Below are 23,615 nucleotides of genomic sequence, written 5' to 3' on the forward strand. Positions count from 1 at the left end.
CACACACTTCCGTGGATTAGATGAGAAATTGTTCTAGACTCCTCTTTGCTCACATTCCTCATGTGTTCTGACCAAATTTCACAAATTCTCTCTCCTTAATTATATGTTATATTCTTTCTCCTGTATACCTTCAGGAATGCTGTCATAGTTTAGCTCCTTATTGTTTTTGCCCAGTACATTAGAAGTATGCAAGAAGTATTTACTCTCTGTGAATGAATGTGTGAACTGATCAGTGAATGAATGGGGAATCAATATATTTCTGTCATAATTCTTCCAATACTGGTAACTGTAATTCTTCTGACCAGTCTTGTCTATCTTCAATCCGTTTCCAGTTCATCATATACATTTCATTCATCAGTCAATAAATACTTAGTGTTCTTTCCAAATTAGGTCTATTTATGACATGTCTCACTCAAAAATCCTCTGCCTTCCTGATCAGCTGCACGTTCCTTAGCTTGACAAACAACGTTCATGACTCGCCTTTCCCTGCCGCTCTCCAGCCGTCTTTCTCATTGCTTCCCTTCACACCTTTCCAGTCACGTGTAATTGTACTTTGACAACGCTCTATGCATCTCTGCATTCCATGCTGCTCTCCTTCTCATAATCTTCCTTCCTCACCTTACGAATACTCCTTGATTCTTTGAAGTCCATGCTAAGTGTTCCCTCCTCTGGGACCCTCTCAGGCTGGCTGAGTGCTCTCTTCTGTGGGATCCCCATCATACACAGCGCTCACCACACTCTGCTTCAGTCATTGTGGTTGTTTTTTCCTACAAGGCTGAGAGATCTTTGAAGAAAGAGACTTCATCTTACTCAGTTTTGCATTCCTAACACAAATAGTGAATGGAGCTTAGCTCATGGTAGGCCCTCATAAATAATTGTCCAGGAATAGGAGAGTAAGAAGTAGTGTGAGAGATAACGGCTTTAGGCTACTTTAGATTATTTCTCCATCAGTCGGAGAACATATCAGTTCATAAACTTGACCAAGAAATAGGGATCAAATGGCTATTTCCTGAGCATCTTCAGGAATATCATTCTGTGATTTTGTCTGATGAAGGCTAAATATTTGAATTGAGACTAAGAAAGTGTTTGTACCATAATTATTCAGCAAATATTTATTGAATGACTTTGATATGGGAGGCAGTGTGAAGGGATAGATACTAAACAGGAATATGAAGGTAAATATTCATTTGGAAGCAGAGTGGTAATAGTAAAAATAAGATTAACTTGGCATTATCATTAGTAGGTATGTGTTTTTTCTCTACTTGATATGTTAATGTGAGAATTAAAAAGAGAAATATGTAAAGCTGCGTTGTAAACTGTAATGCTCTACAAATTTATAATAGGCTGATTGTCTTTCTCTTATCTTTATGTTCCGTATTTCTTGCCGATTGTTTCATTCCTTGGAAAGAGTTTGATGCTGATATATTTGATAAAGGACTCTAATGTTTTTGCAGTAAATAAAAAAATGCATGTTACTGGTAATGTAGTTTGATAAAAAATGATTGTAAGGATTAGTTTCTGTCCTGGAGACTTCTACTTTAGAATAGATGAGAAATATGTAATAGGAACTTACTGTTGCTTTTCAATTTTAGGTGGACTGTGCATTGTCACTTATTCGACTTGGAATGGAGCGGAATATTCCTGGTTTGCTGGGTATCTGTGATAATTTGGTTACTCTGGAAACACTGGTTTATGAAGCTGGGTGTGACTTAACTCTAACCCTGAAAGAACTCCAGCAGATGAAAGACATTGAAAAACTCAGATTACTGATGAATAGTGTAGGTTTGATTCTAAGTTCCTTTTTAAACATTTTAGAGCATTTTCTATGCATTTTGACTCATATTGTCTCAAACCAAAGACGAAATGTTCTGCAGACCTGAGGAGTCAGTGAATAAAGAAAAGACAGTTTCTTGACTTTTTTCCACAATAAAATACTATGGATAACTTACTAAACACACATAAAACTATTTTGGTTGTGTTTATACCTTGCTTGCTCTTTACTCAGACCCATCCGTGTAACTTTTTTTCCCCCTCCTAGTTAGGCATATTTCTAAACTAGTGATTGTAGCAATCCTGTTTCTAACCTTTCACATTGTTAAAATTCCCAATTAATACCTTTCAAGGACTGGGAAAAAAAGTATTGGGGTTAAGAGGACTGGGTGGTTGTATGAAGAAAACGTCTTGACTTCAGGGTGAGTGTGTTTAAGAGAATTTTCCCAATGAGACTTAGATCGTTCTGTGCTTTATCCCCGAGGTTGGGACCTTATTTCTACGCCAGCCACTGAGTCAAGAGGCAAGAAAATGCTGCTGCAGAGGCGGTAGCTGCCAGCGCTCCTTCTAGTCTTTTGCTCGTTGGCAGCTTAGATTAAATGGGCCAGATGACGGGGCAGAGTCACAACTGCATGATGGGCTCTTTTTCCTCCCTGGACTCTTTTTCTCTCCTTCCCTTCCACATCATCCACCGTCTTATATTTATCTTCCTTATGTCTCTCCCTCTGTCCTTAACTTCCCTTTATCTCATTAGTTTCTTTGCCTAATAATCCACCTAATTAATTTGTGTTATGTATTGACTCCTTTTAAGAGCTTTAGGTGTACCTCTTGGGGTGTAATTAAGAGAAACAACTGTGTAATTGTAGGGATAATGGGTAAAACTACCTCTGTCATTTGGAATTTTGTAAAGGTGGTTGTAAAGGGGCAAAACAAAGAGGAAGAGAAAAAAGAAGGGAGAGATTCTTGCCGTTTGTAGATGAGGCCCTGTTTTCTAGTGGGCCTTGTTTTTAGAACCTGTGCTTATTTGTCTATCTCTGTCTTTCTACTTTTTTGTTCCACTCTTTGTTCACTCTTTGTTGGTCTAAGGACTCTTTCTCTGTCTGTCTCTGCCTCTTTTTATACTGTCTGTCTGTCTCTCTCTCTTTTTGGGTATACCCTCTCTTTGCCCTGGAGGACCTCATGACTGAGTTGTAGTAGCAGCCTGTTGGTTTTCTAGAGCTGAGCTTAGGACCCTTGGGACCCCACATTGCTTACGATGTGAATAGATGAGCCACAGTGATATTGTTGCTGTCAGCTCTACTAGCCCCAGTAATAGGTGGTTCATTTTCCTGCTACCTGTCAATTCACATGTGAGTGGTGAACTGGACGGTGTGTTTCAGAGTGTTGGGTTTGCACTGTTTAACATCTGTCTGAGGACCTGTAAGCTTTAGAACTTGCTGTCTGATATAATAAGGCATTTAGTTTAACTTCATTCTTGTTTGTCTGTTTTGCTTGATTGTACTTTCAGTGTTCTGAGGACAAATATGTGACAAGTGCCTACCAGTGGATGGTTCCCTTTCTTCATCGTTGTGAGAAACAGTCGCCTGGTATGGCCAATGAGCTATTAAAAGAATATTTAGTAACTTTAGCTAAAGGGGACTTAAAATTTCCCCTGAAGATTTTTCAGCATTCCAAACCAGATGTAAGTAGAAACTAACTTCTTAAAATTCTGTGCACCTTTTCCCCTAGAGTATTGGATTTCATTTATACAATTTTTATAGTAGGCTTTGCAGTTAATTTCCTTTTAAACAGAAAGACAAGTGATTGTCATGTTATTGTTTAAAAAGTTTTAACAGCATAGTCCAAATTTTTGAATGTTTATAAAGTTAGGTTTATTTTGGTTGATTTCATTTCAAAGTTTGTTTGCTCTCTACCGTATTTGAGAAGCTGGCAATACTAAGAAGACTAACAGTTGGCAGGTATTGAATTCTTCTGTACATGACTTTCCCAGTATTAACACATTTAATCCTTGTAACAGTCCTATGGCATAGATACTTTTATTATCTTAATATTATAAGAAATGAAAATTGTGATATAAAGTGAGTAGGATAATTGCCCAGGGTTACACGGTAAGTAGAGAAGCCAGGATTTAAACATAGTGTTCTAATTCCACAACTATGTCCTTAACCACTGCACTTTTTCCTGTCACAAACAGGAAAAGGGAAGGTTTCTGCCCTCGAGGACCTTTACAGTATTTATGCAAATCCTTAAGTTCTCATAAAATATCTTATAATTATTCTGAATAATTCTTATATTTGCTTACAGCTACTATATGTATAGCTTTGTATTTCTAAAGGGTACAAATATTTGTATTTTCTGGTAGTATAGTCATTTTGTTAAGCGCAATATACTTTGGCAATATCAGAAACCTAAAAATTTAGTCATAGGTCAGATATGCAGTTTCCAGAGATAGTGTCTTGCTTTCCATTGGAGGGGAGGGCACACAAGCAAGTTGGCAGAGCCATGGAAGGCGCTGACCTTGTAGTGAGGTTCAGAACATAAGGTTGGGGTTCAAGCAGAAGCCATTTAGGGCTCCTCCCAATTATAAATTCTGCTTGAGGCTATTTCCTTGCACCAGGCTTCATTAGTAATGTCTGGTAAGATACATTGTCATGGACCAGTATAATCAAGATAGAAAGGAAAACATTGCTTAGTTAATCTTAGATATGTTTTGGTTTCTAAAAGGGTGATCTGTCAGAAATACATCTGTTCATTGGCTGTTTAAAATTTTCTGTCTTCTCATAAGCAGTTTGCTCTTAGTAATCGGATTTTAAGTTTGGGGTGGTGAGGTCAGAGTGGGTTGCTTATGGCAGCAGAATACTTTGTGAGAAGCAAGATGGATTGAATGTGAATGTTTTATGAGGAAGAAAGAAGTGACTTTAAATTCTTTCCAGTAATCTTGTGTGTTATGCTTCTTTAAATCCTTTGTGTATAGTCAGCTTTCTGTTGTTTTTCCTTGGCAATTTAGCATGTGCCTTTTGAATAAAACATAGAGCCATTTGCCTTTGTTGAAATATGTGACTATCAAAGCAGAGAACAGTGATGTTGGGCTCTCCCTTTCCAATCCAGCTTCTATGTTTCTCTCAGTGTTGTCCTCCTGCAACGCACATGTGATCATGTCATGATCTGTGGAAAGTTTTCAGTGCCTGACCACTGCTGACAGGTAAATGTTGGGCTCTCTAGAGTGGCTTGGAAGGTTCTTTGCTTTCTCCTTCCTGTCTAGCTCTTTAGCTTTATTTCCCTCCATACATGCACTAGGATATTCACATAGAACTTTTTTTTTTCTTTTTACCTTTTTTTTTTTTGAGACTGAGTCTCCCTCTGTCACCCGGGCTGGAGTGCAGTGGTGCGATCTCGGCTCACTGCAAGCTCTGCCTCCCAGGTTCAAGTGATTCTCCTGCCTCAGCCTCCTGAGTAACTGGGATTACAGGTGTACCTCACCACACCTGGCTAATTCTTGTACCTTTAGTAGAGGTGGGGTTTTACCATGCTGGTCAGGCTGGTCTTGAAATCCTGACCTCGTGATCTGCTCGCTTTGGCCTCACAAAGTGCTGGGATTACAGGCATGAGCCACTGTGCCCGGCCACATGGAACTTCTTAACTCCTCCCCTGGCTGGTTCACTCATGACTGTCTGTGTGTTATGGACTATTTCCTTTGTTTGGAATAGTGATCCCCTTTCCTTCACTTAACAAATACCTGCCTATCCTTCAAGGTCCTGCTGAGATTCTCTCTGCTATGAAACATTCTGTGATTTCTCTGTCTTCACACTCCATCTCTATTATAGCTCTTATCATACTATGCTGTATTTGTTTGTTTACATGTTTGCCTCTCTCTCCCTTTGCTCTCTGTATATATCTTCTAGATCTTATTTGTTTCCGTATTACCAGGGAATTGCATGGTGTCTAGTAGAGAGAAAATGTCAGCAAATTTTGGCAGGGCAACTGAATAAATAAATGAATGATTAAAACTAGTGTCAATATTAAAATATAGCAAGACAAATCTCTAAGTGAAAATACTTTATTTGGAAACAGGATTTGAGAAGTAGGACTGCAATTCAAGACACACATACACACCAGAGTGGCTTCCAATATGTCTGTAGAACAAAGGAATAAGTTAGGGTTTACTGGAGAAAGAGGAGGTTATGCAAGTTGCTTTGAGAAGAAATCTGATTGGTGCTGGCAGTGTCTTACAAGAGCTAGTGAATGCTGATTGGCAAGCGTCAGTTGTGGTAAGATAGGGCTTTGTAATCTTGGAGTCATGGTTAGGCTCATGTAGTTTTGGATTGGATTTGAGAGAGTTTTCGAGATAGGCAAGTGTTCATGTGGAAGTAATTAGGTGTCCCTGTATGATTCATGTAGTCAACTGTAGTTTGGAAAACTTTTTTGTGGTAGTTCCTGTTACACAAATCGTGTGTAAGAGGCCTCCCTTCATGGCTCTCCCCAGCTTCATTTGCCAGGGTTTGTTTGACACAGTGTCCTCTATTTTCAGTCTCATAAATTTCACACTGGATTTTATTATGATGCTTTATATCACTAGATTACATTTGTTTGCTTTATTAAAATTGTGCTGGGATCCTTGTTTGTATTTTACTTGATTATTTACAAAAAGAATGCACCCCAGAGCTGCCAGGAATCACACACAAAGTACTTTTAGTAATGTAATAGGTGCAGTTATTTCTGTGTCAGACAGGGCAGACTAAATATCTTAGTAGCTTATGACTGCAAACATTTATTTCTCACAAGTGTCATGTCAGCTGTGGTTGGCCTCCACTGTGTCCCATGTCTTATTCATTTGGGGACTCAGGCAGAAAGAACAGTCTTCTTTTCTGTCTTGTGGCACAGGAAAAAGAACAAAGTAGAACCACACAGTGGCTGTCACAACTTTAGTCTAAAAGTGGCTTGGGTTACTTCATTACATTTCACAGGTCGAAGAAAGTCTTGTGGGCAAGCTTGATGTTAATGGGGCAGGGAAGAATAATCCTCTCAAAGGAAGAGAGGAGTGAATACTTGGGAATGATAATGAAGCTGACCAGAGTCATAATGATAAAGAAATGGATCTTGAAATTTATCCCAGTGCTACCACTACACTTACCTGCCAAATTTGTCTTTGAAACCATCTCATGTGCTTCAAAACTTCCTCTTTTTAAAAGTATCTGAAAGCGCTCATTTCTGATTTTAAGCCCTTACTCTTTGCTTGGATTCCTCCTTGGAAAGTGAAACTTGGGAAGAAATGTGGTCTGGTCCTCCCTAGGGGTAACCGGGAAACAAAATCTTAGCCTTGTCATTGTTCTCCGACTTCTAAACTAGTAATTTTTGAGTATATCTGTGCCTCAGAACCATGTGCATTTTTTCTTAGTTTTCTATGTTCAATCCAGATATAATGAATTAGAATTTAGTGGAAGCATCCTAGAGTATGCGTTTGACAATTTATTCAGTGATTTTGACGGAAAACTGGGAAGAACTGCTTTAAATGCCCACTCTTCTTTTAACAAATAGGAGTTCAGAGTCTGCTAGCTATCATAGCTTTATTAGGTGCCGTCTTTTTAGTTCATTGCTGATTACATATGTCAGCGAGCAATTTTAGTTCTAAAATGACCTTTTCTAATTGAATGCTTACTGTAGAATATTTAGAAAACTCAAAAAACATGAATATAAATTTTTGTAGCTGGCAGTGTCATTGACTAGAAATTCTAAAAATCTTACCACTAAAATATTTAGAAGTACTCATTAAAATATTAATTTAAAAAAATCTATTTACCTGCATAGCTGAACTTTTGGAGGGGAAATTTCTACCATCAAAAGTGAAGAGAAAGGTGGAAGTCAGAGAAAGACTCATGAGAAGGAGGGAGTGGCTCCTTGGGTTGGGGACCGTGGTTGTGAAAACCTGCAGAGGAGTGAATTTTAATACCTGTCTTGAGATAGAAGGTGGAGTCTTTAAAATTCTGAGTTAAAAGTCAGACTTCTGGTAGGTCATGAGTGACCTGGTCAGCAGACCCTGGAGCCGATTTAGGGTGCTTACCTCGGCTTCAGAGTCACCACAGCCATGGCCAAGTCAGTTGGCCAGCAGCTGCTGCAGACTCAGAAGCAGGCCACTGAGAAGGGGTACCAAGCAAAAGAATGGGAGGAGGAAGCCGGCCAGTGCTGTAGGTCAGACTGAAATTGAACAGTACCACCCACAGAGGGAGAAAGGAAGGCCAAGGAAGCTGTAGCACTGGGAACTCCCATGAGAAGATGACTGTCTTCCAGACCTACTTCCAGTGGAACTGGGATGACGTCTTAGACAACGTTTGTGATATTGGCTAGAAATCCATGGAAACTTCCAGAAGAAAGGAGCGCCTGTTCCATGGACTGACATTTTAGATGACCTCATGGATTATGAAGCTTTGGCAAAGCTCAAGTTATGTTCCTATGAAAAGGCATTAAATCATTTCTGTATATCGTAGTAGGTCTTTTAATTTTTTGAGAGTAGCAAATCTAGCTTCTTTGGACAGACTTAAAACTTACCCAAAGATTTTATCTTTTTCCCTCATATTTCTTAGAAATTTAATGAGCATATGTAGTCTGTTTTCCTATGCCTTTTAGCTCATGTACACATATATCAGTGTTGACTTTTTCTTTCTTAGATCTAGTAAAAAAACAAAATCCACTTCTTTGAAGAAAAAAAACGGATGAAATAATTTTTTTTTTGCCCTAACACTTTCTTGAAGGTCATGAGCTTTATGGAAAAGTATTAAATAGTTACTTGTAACCTGTGAGAAGCAGCAGCTAGCCTTTAAAGTAGTTTATTCTTGCTGATGGTTAGAATAATAAATACTGGTGAATTATTTGGGTTGCATTTAGTTTTTCTTAATCAAAATTACCAGATGATAGAATTCACAATTCACAAACTTTCTACATATATTACTTGGTATACAGATATTTCTTTAAAATTAAACACTCTTTGTTATGCAGGAAATAAAAGAAAAAGAAGAAGTGAGACTTCTGTATAATGCCAGGGCTCTTTAAAGGATGCACTGTCAATAAAAGTGTAGAGTAGAAAACTGCTTATCCATTGGCACATGAAGGCAGCAGAGGCGTGGCTCTCTGGGCATGTACTCTGCATTTGAGGGGAGTGGGGAATGTGGGGTGCAGGGAGTTTCTTTCTGAGCAGTCAAACAACAAGCTCACCTGACATGAATTTGTGATTTCAGGAACTACTCCTCTGTGACCTGTGATAAAACTGAACATGGGCTGGTGATACCTAGTTTGCTGGGTAGTAGCAAAAGCATAACCTCTCTGAAGGACTCACTTTAATCCAGATCGTACAAGATTCTTATAGATAAAGCTTTGATGAAGATGAGTTTACAATCCAGATTTATAAAACACAAAAGGAAACTAAACTTTGAGCAAATTCAGTGGCAGGCCTTGCTCCCCTTCCATTCTGGTAATAGATGATTAGATGGAGGCTATACAATGAATATTTTAAATATGTAGGATATGAGGAAAGAAATGAAGACATGAGATAGGGAGGAGAAAATGTGAAAAAAGAAAAGTAAGATTTGAAAAAGAAGCACATAGAACTTCTAGAGTTGAAACTGTAGTAATAAAAGCAAAACATTAAATGTATGGATTCAAAAGAATATTGGCTACAATTTAAGGAAGAATTGAAATCTTGAAGATAATCTAAATAATTTTCTGGATTATTACACATGAAGGTGAAGAAATGAAAAATATACAGGGTTAAGAGACATTGAGGATAGAAAGAGCAGTTCTGACATAAGAGTAATAAGCATTCTAGGAAGATAGACTGGAGATGACAGTACATAGGCAGTATTCAACATGGGAATTTCCTAAAATCAGTGAAAGATATGAGGTGCATTCAGATCTTGAGGAGGGTAAGTGAAATACAGTTCAGCCTATAGTTAGATTCACTTTAATGTAACTTAAGGATACCACTGGCACAGAGAGAATCTTAAAAGTGGCCTAGAAGTAACAAGTTACAGTCAAAGGAAAACCACAAATCTGAAAGCAGACTTCTTAAGAACAATGGATACCAGAAGACAATGAAATAGTATATATGTGTTAAATGTTAAGGAAAATTAACCTTCATATTTAAGTCAGCCTAATAGTTAATGATAGCCAGCATTTACTTGATGCTTTTTAGAAAATGTGGCACGTATACACCATGGAATACTGTGCAGCCATAAAAAAGGATGAGTTCATGTCCTTTGCAGGGACATGGATGAAGCTGGAAACTATCATTCTCAGCAAACTAACACAAGAACAGAAAAGCAAACACTGCATGTTCTCACTCATAAGTGGTAGCTGAGCAGTGAGAACACATGGACACAAGGAGGGGAACATCACACACTGGGGCCTGTTGGGGGATGGTGAACTAGGGGAGGGATAGCATCAGGAGAAATATCTAATGTAGACAACGGGTTCATGGGTGCAGCAAACAACCATGGCATATGTAACAAACCTGTACATTCTGTACATGTACCCCAGAACTTAAAGTATTAAAAAAAAAAACAAAAAACTTTTTGTCAGTTTGGTAGTCTTGCTGCGTTGCCCAGGCTGGTCTCGAACTCCTGGCCTCAAGCAGTCCTCCCGCCTTAGCCTCCCAAAGCACTAGGAGTACAGGTGTGAGCCACTGTGCCTGGCTACTTAATGGTTTTTCTTTGGTAGTTATGTTTTAAACATTTCAGATGACTCATTTAGTTTTTATGATTATATAGCTATCATTGTTCGCATTTTATAGATTCAGAGAAAGCAGAGTAGTTAATTAGCTTACTCACATTATATGTTCCTTATTTACTGCTGCATTAGGGATTTAAGCCTAAGTAGTGTGCCTTCAAATCCTTTAAGCTAGACAGTATATTCCATTTCTAACCCTGGATATTTTATGTAGTGACACTGTCATTCACATGTGAGTGTAAAAAAGACTTTTTAAAGATAAATGAAAACTGAGAGAGTTTATTATTTACAGACCCATCCTTGAAAGAATGATTCAAGGATGTATTTCATGAAGAAAATTATATCCAAAAAGAAAGTAGTGAGATGCAGGAGGGAATGATACAGAGTGGGGAAAAAAGAAACAGACTTAGGAAACAGCAAATAGGAGGAAAATATAAACAAGCATTCAGTGTATAAATTAATAATAATGAAAAAGTATGGGAAGTATTAAAAGCAAGGTGAGCAAGAGTAAGAAGGGAGTTTTAGTATCAGAGTTAAAATGATCAAAGGATCTGAATTGTTCAAGTGTTGGATGAGGATAATCTTAACCAGACTTTGAATAGTCAAGTATGCATGTTACTTTGTTTTTATTCTGAAATATAGCACATGTGGTAGGTAGAATAATCGTCTCCCAAAATGTCCATATCCTAATCCTGAACCTATGAAGATGTCACTTTACCTGGCAAAAGAGCTTTGCAGGTTTGATTAAACTAAGGACTTTTAAATGGCTACACTATCCTGAATTATCCAGGTAAGCCTAGTCTAAGCACATGAGTCCTTAAAGGTAGCAGATATTTTTGGCTGTGGTCAGGATGCTATAGAATTGTCAGAGTGATGCTGTCTTTGAAGATAGAAAAAGGGGCCATGAGACAAGTAATGTGGGCACCCTCTAGAAGCTGGAAAAGACAAGGAAGTGGATTCTCAGAGCATCTGAAGGAACACACGCAGTTGCTGACAATTGAATTTTAGCTCCGTCAGGCCTATTTTGGTTTCTGACCTACAGAACTGTAGGAGGTAAGTTTGTGTTAAGTCACCAAGTTTTTGGTGATTTGTTATGGCTGCAGTAGAAAACTAATATGGCATTCATACAGAAAAATACAAATAATGTATAAGGCTAGACATTTTTCTAAAGAGAACACCTGTGTAATTGCCATTGAGGGTCCTTTTATAAATTTTACTCATTCTGCCGCGTACATACTAGCATCTCCTGTGGTATTAATTTGCAGTTCTGTGATATGGACATTATCTTTTGCCAGTTACCCACATGGCAAATAATCTCCACTCTCTTTGCCATTTTATTCTCTGAGTAGTGAAGTCACTGTAATCTGATCAGGGGTTGAGCGATTGCAAGTTTCAAAAGGACTGTCCTATTTTCAGTTCTCCCTTATTCCTAGGGTGTAGTCCTCCAGAAGATATTAGAAGTATCAGGTGCTTACTAGGCCCCTCTCGATGGCAGGCCCTGGACCCTGCCCCAGCAACATATGTTTGTAGAGGGCTTACTTACCCGTTAAACGATCGACTGCAATTTTCTGGGCACTTTCTCTTGGCCTATAGTCCTCAGGAATTGAAAAGTACCTCTCGAACTATGCTATTCAAAATGGCAGCTGCTAGCCTTATGTGGATCTAAATCTAAATCTAATAAAATTCTGAAAACCTACTTATTGGCCTGGTTGCAGTGGCTCATGCCTGTAATCTCAGCCCTTTGGGAGCCTGAGGTGGGTGGATCATGAGGTCAAGAGATCCAGACCATCCTGGCAAATGTGGTGAAACTCTGTCTCTACTAAAAATACAAAAATTAGCTGGGTGTGGTGGTGTGCGCTTGTAGTCCCAGCTACTTAGGAGGCTGATGCAGGAGAATTGCGTGAACCCGGGAGGCAGAGGTTGCAGTGAGCCGAGATCATACCACTGCACTCCAGTCTGGCGACAGATGAAGACTACGTCTCAAAAAATACAAAAACAAAAACAAAACCATACTTATTTAGTCTCACTAGCTTTCCATGTGTTGGCATGCATGTCACTGCCAATAGTTTTGCAATTACAAGCAATGCTTCAATGAATAACCTTGTCCGTAGGTATTTTTATATTATTGGTGTATTTTCAGGGTATATTCCTGGAAGGAGACTGCTGGCTTTAAAAAGGCAAGAGTTGTCTTGATATTGCCAAAATTCTCTTTAGTAGGATTGTTCTAATTTACATTCCCACCAACCAAGTAGGAGCATGCCCGTTTCTCCACAAATTGCCAAAAGAATTTGTTGTCATATTTTAAAATCTGTGCCAGTGTGACAGGTGAAAAATGGCATGTCAGTGTTGTTTCAATTTGCACTTTTCTAATTATGAGTGAGTTTTAACATTTTCCTGTATGTTAGATAGGCATTATCTCTTTTTTGTGAATTTATTCCTGTTCTTACTCTGTTCTTCACTAGGGTTTTTTTTCCTTTATACCTTAATTTTTAGAAATTCTTACATATTTGTGTAACTAGCCCTTTGTGGCATATATTGTAAATATTTCTCCCAGTTGGTCAGGTGTCTTTTGACTTTGTTTATTGTATTGTACAATGTTTTCAATTTTTTATTTTTGTGTAGTCAAATTGTTTGATCTTTTATTGCCTCTGTATTTTGAGTAATGGTTGGAAAGCCTTTTCATACTCAGAGTTAAGGAAGAATTATCTCACTTTTTCTTCTAGTACTCTATGGTTTTATTTTTGTCTTCCTAGCTTATTTGTAGTTTATTTTTTTGTGTTGTGAGACATGGATCTGATTTTATTTTCCCAAATGACTACGTAATTGTTCCAGCACCATTTATTAAAAAATTTATCTTTACCCTAGCAATTTGAAACGCTACCTTTGTCATATACTTAAATTTCCATCTGTATGTGGGTTTAATTCTAGAGTTTCTGTATTCTACTGGCCTATCTGTCCATGCACTAGTACTGCATGATTTTAATTGTAGAGATTTTATAGTATGTCTTAATGTCTGAGGAGGTAGTAGTCCTCTGTGGGGTTTTTTTAGCCATTTTTTGTTTTTTGTTTTACATGTTATTGTACATTTTTTTTTTTTTTTTGGTCTGAACTTTAGTACCAGTTTGTCTACTTTCATAAAATCACTTATTGGTATTTTATTGTGATTGTGTTGAATTTGTACATTAACTTAGGGAGACCAATATTTGTATAATGTTCAGTCATCTTATTCAGTAATAGGAAATGTTGTTCTATTATTTGATGCCTTTTAAATCTCTTTTAGGATTGCTTAAAAAATTTCCTCTTAGATGTTTCGCACATTTTTTTTTAATTAAATGTATTCCTAAATTTTAACTTTTCTCTGTTTATACTGTCTACTCTCATTTCTTCTATTTGTTTGTGTATATAAAAGCTATCAATTTTCTATGTTAATTTTGTATTCTGCTACTTCACTGATTTCTTTGATTGGTTGATTCTTTGGGATTTTCCAGGTATCCTATCTTACCATCTGTGTTCTTTTCTAGTTGTATATACTGCATATTTTTAAGATTTTTAAAAATAAATTATTATTCTTTTGCATTTTACTTGCTATACAGTATGGGTGATAATCTGCTGCCTATGGTGTGGAAGATTCATTTCATTGACTTGTTAGGAAGTCCTAGATGGGCTGTCCTCTTCTAGCTTGAGAATGGGCAAATGACAGAATGGCAGTGTAAAAGTGACAACTGAGATAATAGGGAAGGAATGATGAAAATAAGAAAAAGTGTGTCTTAGACTGTATGAAGTTACAGATCTTATAGGGATCTAACAGGGAAAGATTGAAAAATGTCTTATAAATTTGAACAGTATGGTTCATGTATACCAGAGATTATATTTTTAAAGATATGCTAAATGGCATGAGAAGAGAAAAGGGTATCTATATATGAGAGTAGTATAGGGACTTATTCACTGGACTAGCAACTATTTAGCATACTCTAGGGACCACAGACATCTTGGAAAGCTGAATTTAAGTCACAGTCAAATGGAGATAAAACTGGATTATTGGGTAGGTTTTAGATATGGCTAGACATGTCTTCTTAAGAAGGCATTCCAGGTAGGAGTAGACTAAAACAAGGAGACATAATCAGGTTAATATCATGTTTAGGTAAATGCAAGCAATTTGAGTGAAATGAAACTGTATGTAGAAGGGTAAGTGGTTCATGGGAGCAGGCCATAGAGGTGCTTAGGGGGAAGGCAAAAGGTTTACTCTTTACCTTTCATATTGAAGGACTATTAAAGAATTCTCAACACAAGATTTGAGCATATGTGATCAAATATGGACTCAAGGACGTTTAACTTAAAAGTGGTTCTTTAGGGCCAGGCGTGGTGTCTCATGCCTGTAATCCCAGCACTTTGGGAGTCTGAGGAAGGTGAATCACCTGAGGTCAGGAGTTTAAGACCAGCCTGGCCAACATGGCCAAACTCTATCTCTACTAAAAATACAAAAATTATCCAGGTGTGTTGGCACACATCTGTAATCCCAGCTACTTGGGAGACTGAGGCAGGAGAATCACTTGGACCTGAGAGGCAGAGGTTGCAGTGAGCCAAGATCACACCACTGCAGTTCAGTCTGGGCAACACAGCAAGACTCTGTCTCAAAAAAGAAAGAAAAGAAAAGAAGAAAAGAAAAGAAAAGTGGTTCTTTAATGTCTCACAGAGGGAAAGACAGGACACAGGGAGAACAAGTAAGACATCAAGGACTTTGGCTTTTATTTCAAGTGGTTTTCCAAATTGTTCCTTGACTGAAATTGGTTTCAGTGTTTTTAGATTCCTGGGATATTTTCTTATCATACATGAGTGTTTTATTGCCATATCTTCTCTCAGTTTCTTTCATTCTTCCTGAATGCAGGATTGTGAGAGCCTGTGTTGCTTAGTTTAGGCTCTGGAGCCAATTGCCTGGTTTGAATCCTGGCTTTACCACTGACTAGCTCTGTGGGTTCAGGCAAATTATTTCACCTCTTATGGCATTCATTTTTTCTTTATGTATAATGAGAATAGTACTAGTACTAATTCTATAGAATTGTTATGAAGACTTATGAATTAGTGCACACAAAGCACTTAGAAATGGTACCTGGCACACAGTAAGAAATCAGAGGACCGTGTGCGGTGGCTCATGCCTATAATCCCAGCACTTCGGGAAGTCTAGGCAGGAGGTTCACTTGAGGCCAGGGGTTTGAGACCACCCTGAACATCATAGTGAGTCCTTGTATCTTCCCCTACAAAAAAATATGTGTTGTATATATATGTACCTGTGAAAGAAAGAAAGAAAAATAAGTCAGGAAAAGTTAGCTATTTAATTTTTAACAGTGCTTATTTTTATTATTCTCAACTTGTTCCTAGTTTACCAGTTAGTCACTTTGCAACCTTGGATAACTCTTTGTCAAATGACATTCTTTTAAATGAATACATTCATTCCTCAGTATCTGTGGGAGATTTACTTTAAGACCCTTCTTAAGCCCTTCTGCCACTAAGCTACCAAAATCCATAGATGCTCAGTCCCTGATACAAAATGGTATAGTATTTGCAATAACCTATGCACACCCTCCTGTATACTTGGAATCGTCTCTAGATTACTTATAATACTTCATAAAATGTAAATGCTATGTAAATATTTTTTATACTGTATTATTTAGGGAATAATGACAAGAAAAAATGGTCTGTGCATATTTAGTACAGACACTTTTTCCCCAGATATTTTGGATCCATAGTTGGTTGAATGCAGGGTAGTGGAGCCCACAGATACGGAGAGCCAGCTGTACCTTGAAGAAATATGTATAAACCCTTTAATTCAGCAGCTTTGGAAAACTGTTTTCCTGGTAACCTTGAATGTTTCTTTTTTACGTCCATGGATGTGATTTTTTTCTACTGAGCCTTGTTTGGTAGCTTCTCTCCACCACTTTCCTGTTTCTTTTGTGTTTATTGATGAGTTTCTACTAAAGCATTGAAAACCAGTAGACTATTATCATGGAAATTATCTCAGATTTGTTTTGTTGTTGAAAAGAGCTCTATGAAAATTACCTTCATTTTGGTTGCTGTGGTGCCAATAATATAAACATTCTATATTTATTAATTTATTTAATTCTCGCAGTAGTCCTCTTAGAAAGGTATGTCAACCCTTTATAGATGAGAAAAACAAAACATCAGTTGGTTATTTTTGTATCCTGGAAAATACTCCAAGAATGTGAATCTGTGGCTGGCACTAGGAAATGCTTTGTTCTGTATAGAAAGTGACCCTAAGTAGCCATCTTTCTGCATCAGAAATATGGAATGTGTTCTGTGATTTGCTTATTACTGCATTACAATTGGAGTTCTTTTGAATAGAATGTCAGCACTCTGTAGTTAAATGAGTAATATATAATGCCTACAGAAAAGTAATAGGTTGTAACGTCTTTGAATATTAGTTAAGGAATTTTATATAATTTATAATTGAAACACGTAGAATTTGGCTTCAGAGTTAGAAATGTTCTTAATGAACTGCCTTTTTAATTCACAGTGTTTCTTCTTTCTGTATTCACTGGGTCATAAATTGAAAAATCTGTTTTCAGCTGATACACAGCTTATGGGGTTACAAATTATCTTTTATAGTTGATTCTGTAATTAAGATGTGATTTCAGTTAGAATTATTAAAGACCTCACAAATCTATAAAGAAAAATCCAGACTTGTTTCTATAGTTGATTAATTATGCTATTTAATATTCTATTGACAGTAGTACTGGGATATGGAAAAATTGACTATAAATCTGTTGACATTTAGTACAACATACTTTATTTCCTCTAGCTGCAGCAAAAAATTATTCCTGATCAGGACCAACTGATGGCAATGGCACTAGATTGCATCTATAACTGTGAACGAAATGACCAACTCTCTCTCTGCTATGACATACTAGAATGTCTGCCAGAAAGAGGATATGGGTAAGAATCCATAGTATGCCAGTCTTCTTGTGTCTTTTTATTCTAACAGTTAAAGAAAAAATGTTGGTTCCCCAAATGTTTACCTTAGAGAATTTTGGTTATGTGAAAAAACATAATGAAGAAAATGAAATCATCTGCAGTCCTATTGCCTAGGATAAACTTTTCTTGTCCTACTAATAGATGGGAAGTTCAATATTTTGTTCTACTGTAATTATAATTAAATTCTGAATTTTGTCAAACATGGTAATTTTCTATTGAAAAGCAAAAATACTGCCACCGTCTCCACAAAAACTACTTTAAAAAAGTGAATAGGTAATAATTAACTTGAGTTTTTAATGAAGCATTGTTCATATTTATGGACTAATTGTGTTTATTCTATGAATTGTTTGTTTTTGGCCGTTGCCTATAGTAATTCCGTTAAGTAGTGACTATACCTAATATTTAACTATTTTTATGTTTAAATGGAAATGTATACAATATGCTTTTGGATTATTTAGTTGTATACAGGTCAAATTTGTTATCTTTGGAAGTCAGGTGACAATCATTCTTTTAATCCTGCTATTGAATTTAGTACATATGATAATTTTCATATCTGGAGACGTAAATAACAACACATGAAAGAGTTGTGAATACTGGCAGACCTGTTTCTAAGCTTTTGTAACTTTTAATCAAGTCACTTTACTTTTTTGGTCATTAGTTTCCTGATTTCGTAAAATCATATATTTAGACAAGGTGGCCTATTCTCTGTGCTCTCTTTCTCTTTGCTTTCCTTTTCTCTTCTCTCTCTTTTCTCCCTTTTCCTTTTTCCTTTAAGGAGATTTTGATTTCTTTTTTTTTTGTAGAGATGGAGACTTGCTCTGTCTCCCAGGCTGGAGTACGGTGAGGTGATCTTGGCTCACTACAACCTCTGCCTCCTGGGTTTAAGCGATTCTCCTGCCTCAGCCTCCCAAGTAGCTGGGACTACAGGTGCATGCTGCCATGCCTGGCTAATTTCTTTTGTATTTTAGTAGAGACAACAGAGACGGGGTTTCTCCATGTTGCACAGGCTGGTCTCGGAACTCCTGAGCTCAGGCAATCTGCCCGCCTTGGCCTCCCAAAGTGCTAGGATTACAGATGTGAGCCACTATGCCCGGCCTATTTTTTCTTTTTATTTTGGGAGGAGGCTCATATCTGACCAAAAGAAATTTATATTTCTTATGAAGCAAATGATAATTACCAATTTTGCAGTCTACTGTGAAATAATTATTCATGCAGTTATTAATGGTACTGAAATTAGGTGAAAGATTAATGAGAAAAGGTTATTTGCATGATACCAAAGTATTATTCCAGTGACTTTTTTTTTTTTTTTTAAATTTCAAAGTTGAGGTCTAACTGCCATCATCTTAACCAAGTCATGAAGGGTGGCATCACTTACAGTCAGACAGGCTGACCATGCATGCCCCCTGATGTGATGCAGTATGAAGCACCGGGGCTTACAGCATCCCTTAAGAAATATTTTTGCTAAAGTTGTTTACCCTGAGTCTAATCAGTCCTTTAGACTGAACTTCTAGTTTGCAGTTAATATGGGGAATAAAGAGACAGGTTAAATAACACCATGAAGGAAGCAGTAAGACAAGCACTGAATGTGGGATGTTCTACGTGTCAATTGGTTTTTTATTTTAAAAAGCTAGTGTCATTTAGGAAGACAAAATGTGGGGTCATGGAGAGTCACTGTTCTAAAATGAAGGAGGCCAAAGGGGAATGATCTTCCTTTAATTTTTAAATATAAATAATGTATGACCATAGTTAAAGTGAGGGAATTATAAGACTGGTATTAGTAATATCAGCTGATAAGCAGCTGTTTGCTGCCCACTTTTCCCATCCTTGGATGCCTGTCTTCAAAAAGGAAATACTTTCACTGATAGTTTTTTCTTCTAGGATAGCTATTATCCTGGGACTTTGTTTGCCTCTCTCTTGTGTGATATACTGCATTTCTTGGTTTTCCTATCTTCTTTCTTCATTTTTTCCTTATTTTGATGGATAATACTGTGAAATAGCTTCCTCTCAAAGATTACCTGAGAGGTATTTTTTTTTTAAAAAAAACTGTCACATATTAGGAAATTACCATAATTGCACACTTAAACACTTGGTAGAAGGTTTAATTGTATACGGAATCATGGAATCCTTATCTTGTGAATTTTGAAGGTATTACTCTTTTCTTTCCACTATCCTTGAGAAGTTCAGTGGCATTCTGAATAATACCTATTTAAATATGGATTTTTTTTTTGAATTTTTTTTTCCCCATTTATTTTATTGCATTTTAGGTTTTGGGGTACATGTGAAGAACATGCAAAATTGTTGCATAGGTACACACGTGGCAGTGTGTTTGCTGCCTTCCTCCCCATCACCTACATCTGGCATTTCTCCCCTTGCTATCTCTCCCCAGCTCCCCACCCCCCGCGTCCCTCCCCTATGTCCCCCCAACTGACCCCAGTGTGTAGTGCTCCCCTCCCTGCGTCCATGTGTTCTCATTGTTCAACACGCGCCTATGAATGAGAACATGCGGTGTTTGATCTTCTGCTCTTCTGTCAGTTTGCTGAGAATGATGGTTTCCAGGTTCATCCATGTCCCTACAAAGGACCCAAACTCATCGTTTTTGATGGCTGCATACTATTCCATGGTGTATACGTGCTACATTTTCCCTATCCAGTCTATCGTCGATGGGCATTTGGGTTGGTTCCAGGTCTTTGTTATTGTAAACAGTGCTGCAATGAACATTCGTGTGCACGTGTCCTTATAGTAGAACGATTTGTAATCCTTTGGATATATACCCAGTAATGGGATTGCTGGGTCAAATGGAATTTCTGTTTCTAGGTCCTTGAGGAATCACCACACTGTCTTCCACAATGGTTGAACTAATTTACACTCCCACCAACAGTGTAAAAGTGTTCCTATTTCTCCACATCCTCTCCAGCATCTGTTGTCTCCAGATTTTTTAACGATCGCCATTCTAACTGGCATGAGATGGTATCTGAATGTAGTTTTGATTTGCATTTCTCTGATGACCAGTGATGATGAGCATTTTTTCATATGTTTGTTGGCCTCATGTATATCTTCTTTTGTAAAGTGTCTGTTCATATCCTTTGCCCACTTTTGAATGGGCTTGTTAGTTTTTTTCTTGTAAATCTGTTTTAGTTCTTTGTAAATTCTGTATATCAGCCCTTTGTCAGATGGGTAAACTGCAAAAATTTTTTCCCATTCTGTTGGTTGCCGATTCACTCTAATGACTGTTTCTTTTGCTGTGCAGAAGCTGTGGAGTTTGATTAGGTCCCATTTGTCTATTTTGGCTTTTGTTGTCAATGCTTTTGGTGTTTTGGTCATGAAGTCCTTGCCTACACCTATGTCCTGAATGGTTTTGCCTAGATTTTCTTCTAGGGTTTTTATGGTGTTAGCTCTTATGTTTAAGTCTTTAATCCATCTGGAGTTAATTTTAGTGTCAGGTGTCAGGAAGGGGTCCAGTTTCTGCTTTCTGCACATGGCTAGCCAGCTTTCCCAACGCCATTTATTGAACAGGGAATCCTTTCCCCATTGCTTGTTTTTGTCTGGTTTGTCAAAGATCAGGTGGTTGTAGATATGTTGTGTTGCCTCCGAGGCCTCTGTTCTGTTCCATTGGTCTATATCTCTGTTTTGGTACCAGTACCATGCTGTTTTGATTACTGTAGCCTTGTAGTACAGTTTGAAGTCCGGTAGTGTGATGCCCCCCGCTTTGTTCTTTTTGCTTAGAATTGACTTGGCTATGCGGGCTCTCTTTTGGTTCCATATGAAGTTTAAGGTGGTTTTTTCCAGTTCTGCGAAGAAGGTCATTGGTAGCTTGATGGGGATAGCATTGAATCTGTAAATTACTTTGGGCAGTATGGCCATTTTCACGATATTGATCCTTCCTAACCATGAACATGGAATGTTTCTCCATCTGTTTGTGTCCTCTCTTATTTCATTGAGCAGTGGCTTGTAGTTCTCCTTGAAGAGGTCCTTTACATTCCTTTTAGTTGTATTCCTAGGTATTTTATTCTTTTTGTGGCAATTGTGAATGGAAGTTTGTTCTTGATTTGGCTGTCTTTAAGTCTGTTATTGGTGTATAGGAATGCATGTGATTTTTGCACATTGATTTTGTATCCTGAGACTTTGCTGAACTTGCTTATCAGTTTCAGGAGGTTTGGGGCTGACACGATGGGGTCTTCTAGATATACAATCATGTCATCTGCAAATAGAGACAGTTTGACTTCCTCCTTTCCTATTTGAATGCCCTTTATTTCTTTTTCTTGCCTGATTGCTCTGGCTAGAACTTCTAATACTATATTGAATAGCAGTGGTGAGAGAGGGCATCCTTGTCTGGTGCCACATTTCAAGGGGAATGCTTCCAGTTTTTGCCCATTCAGTATGATATTGGCTGTTGGTTTGTCATAAATAGCTTTTATTATTTTGAGATACATTCCATCAATACCTAGCTTATTGAGGGTTTTTAGCATAAAAGGCTGTTGAATTTTGTCAAAGGCCTTCTCTGCATCAATTGAGATAATCATGTGGTTTTTGTCTTTGGTTCTGTTTATGTGGTGAATTACGTTTATAGACTTGCGTATGTTGAACCAGCCTTGCATCCCCGGGATGAAGCCTACTTGATCATTGTGGATAAGCTTTTTGATGTGCTGTTGCAGTCGGCTTGTCAGTATTTTATTGAAGATTTTTGCATCTATGTTCATCATGGATATTGGCCTGAAGTTTTCTTTTCTTGTTGAGTCTCTGCAGGGTTTTGGAATCAGGATGATGTTGGTGTCATAAAATGATTTGGGAAGAATTCCCTCTTTTTGTATTGTTTGGAATAGTTTCATAAGGAATGGTACCAGCTCCTCTTTGTATGTCTGGTAGAATTCAGCTGAGAACCCATCTGGACCTGGGCTTTTTTTGGGTGGTAAACTCTTAGTTTCTGCCTCAACTTCAGACCTTGTTATGGGTCTGTTCAGGGTTTTGGCTTCTTCCTGGTTTAGGCTTGGGAGGATGCAAGAGTCCAGGAATTTATCCATGTCTTCCAGGTTTATTAGTTTGTGTGCATAGAGTTGTTTGTAATAATCTCTGATGATGGTTTGAATTTCTGTGGAATCTGTGGTGATATCCCCTTTATTGTTTTTTATTGCATCAATTTGGTTATTCTCTCTTTTCTTTTTTATTAATCTGGCTAGTGGTCTGTCTATTTTGTTGATCTTTTCAAAAAACCAGCTTCTGGATTTATTGATTTTTTGAAGGGTTTTTTGTGTCTCTATCTCCTTCAGTTCTGCTCTGATCTTAGCTATTTCTTGTCTTCTGCTAGACTTTGAGTTTTTTTTGATCTTGCTCCTCTAGCTCTTTCAGTTTTGACGATAGGGTGTCAATTTTTGATCTCTCCTTGCTTCTCATGTGGGCACTTATTGCTATGTATTTTCCTCTGGGGACTGCTTTAAATGTGTCCCAGAGATTCTGGTATGTTGTGTCTTCATTCTCGTTGGTTTCGAAAAACATCTTTATTTCTGTCTTCATTTCATTGTTTATCCAGTCAACATTCAAGAGCAAGTTGTTCAGTTTCCATGAAGCTGTGCGGTTCTGGGTTAGTTTTTGAATTCTGAGTTCTAACTTGATTGCACTGTGGTCTGAGAGACTGTTTGTTACAATTTCCGTTCTTTTGCATTTGCTGAGGAGTAATTTACTCCCAATTATGTGGTCAATTTTAGAGTAGGTGTGATGTGGTGCTGAGAAGAATGTATATTCTGTGGATTTGGGGTGGAGAGTTCTGTAAATGTCTATTCGGTTTGCTTGGTCCACGTCTAAGTTCAAGTCCTGGATATCCTTGTTAATTTTCTGTCTGGTTGATCTGTCTAATGTTGACAATGGGGTGTTAAAGTCTCCCACTATTATTGTGTGGGAGTCTAAGTCTCTTTGTAAGTCATTAAGAACTTGCCTTATGTATCTGGGTGCTCCTGTATTGGGTGCATATATATTTAGGATCGTTAGCTCCTCTTGTTGCATTGATCCTTTTACCATTATGTAATGTCCCTCTTTGTCTCTTATGATCTTTGTTGCTTTAAAGTCTAATTTATCAGAGATGAGAATTGCAACTCCTGCTTTTTTTTGCTCTCTATTTGCTTGGTAAATCTTCCTCCATCCCTTTATTTTGA

At 37.6% G+C, this 23,615-nt stretch overlaps 1 protein-coding gene across 4 annotated transcripts in view; it reads left to right on the top strand.

Annotated features, from left to right (window-relative positions):
- NBAS (NBAS subunit of NRZ tethering complex) overlaps positions 1-23,615 on the top strand; it is a 434,255-nt gene that overhangs the window by 134,153 nt on the left and 276,487 nt on the right. For all 4 annotated transcript variants that reach the window (XR_004273780.1, XM_032294320.1, XM_032294322.1 and 1 more), the window contains 3 exons: positions 1,593-1,778; positions 3,278-3,451; positions 17,300-17,433. Coding sequence is in view for 3 of the 4 variants with exons in the window: in XM_032294320.1 (XP_032150211.1) it covers positions 1,593-1,778; positions 3,278-3,451; positions 17,300-17,433 (494 nt within the window). In the remaining variant the exon portion in view is untranslated. The remainder of the gene's footprint in view (positions 1-1,592; positions 1,779-3,277; positions 3,452-17,299; positions 17,434-23,615) is intronic.

This window comes from Sapajus apella, unplaced genomic scaffold (genome assembly GCF_009761245.1).
Source record: "Sapajus apella isolate SASKATOON/1434 unplaced genomic scaffold, GSC_monkey_1.0 scaffold31, whole genome shotgun sequence".
In the NCBI taxonomy this organism is placed as follows: Eukaryota; Metazoa; Chordata; class Mammalia; order Primates; family Cebidae; genus Sapajus; species Sapajus apella.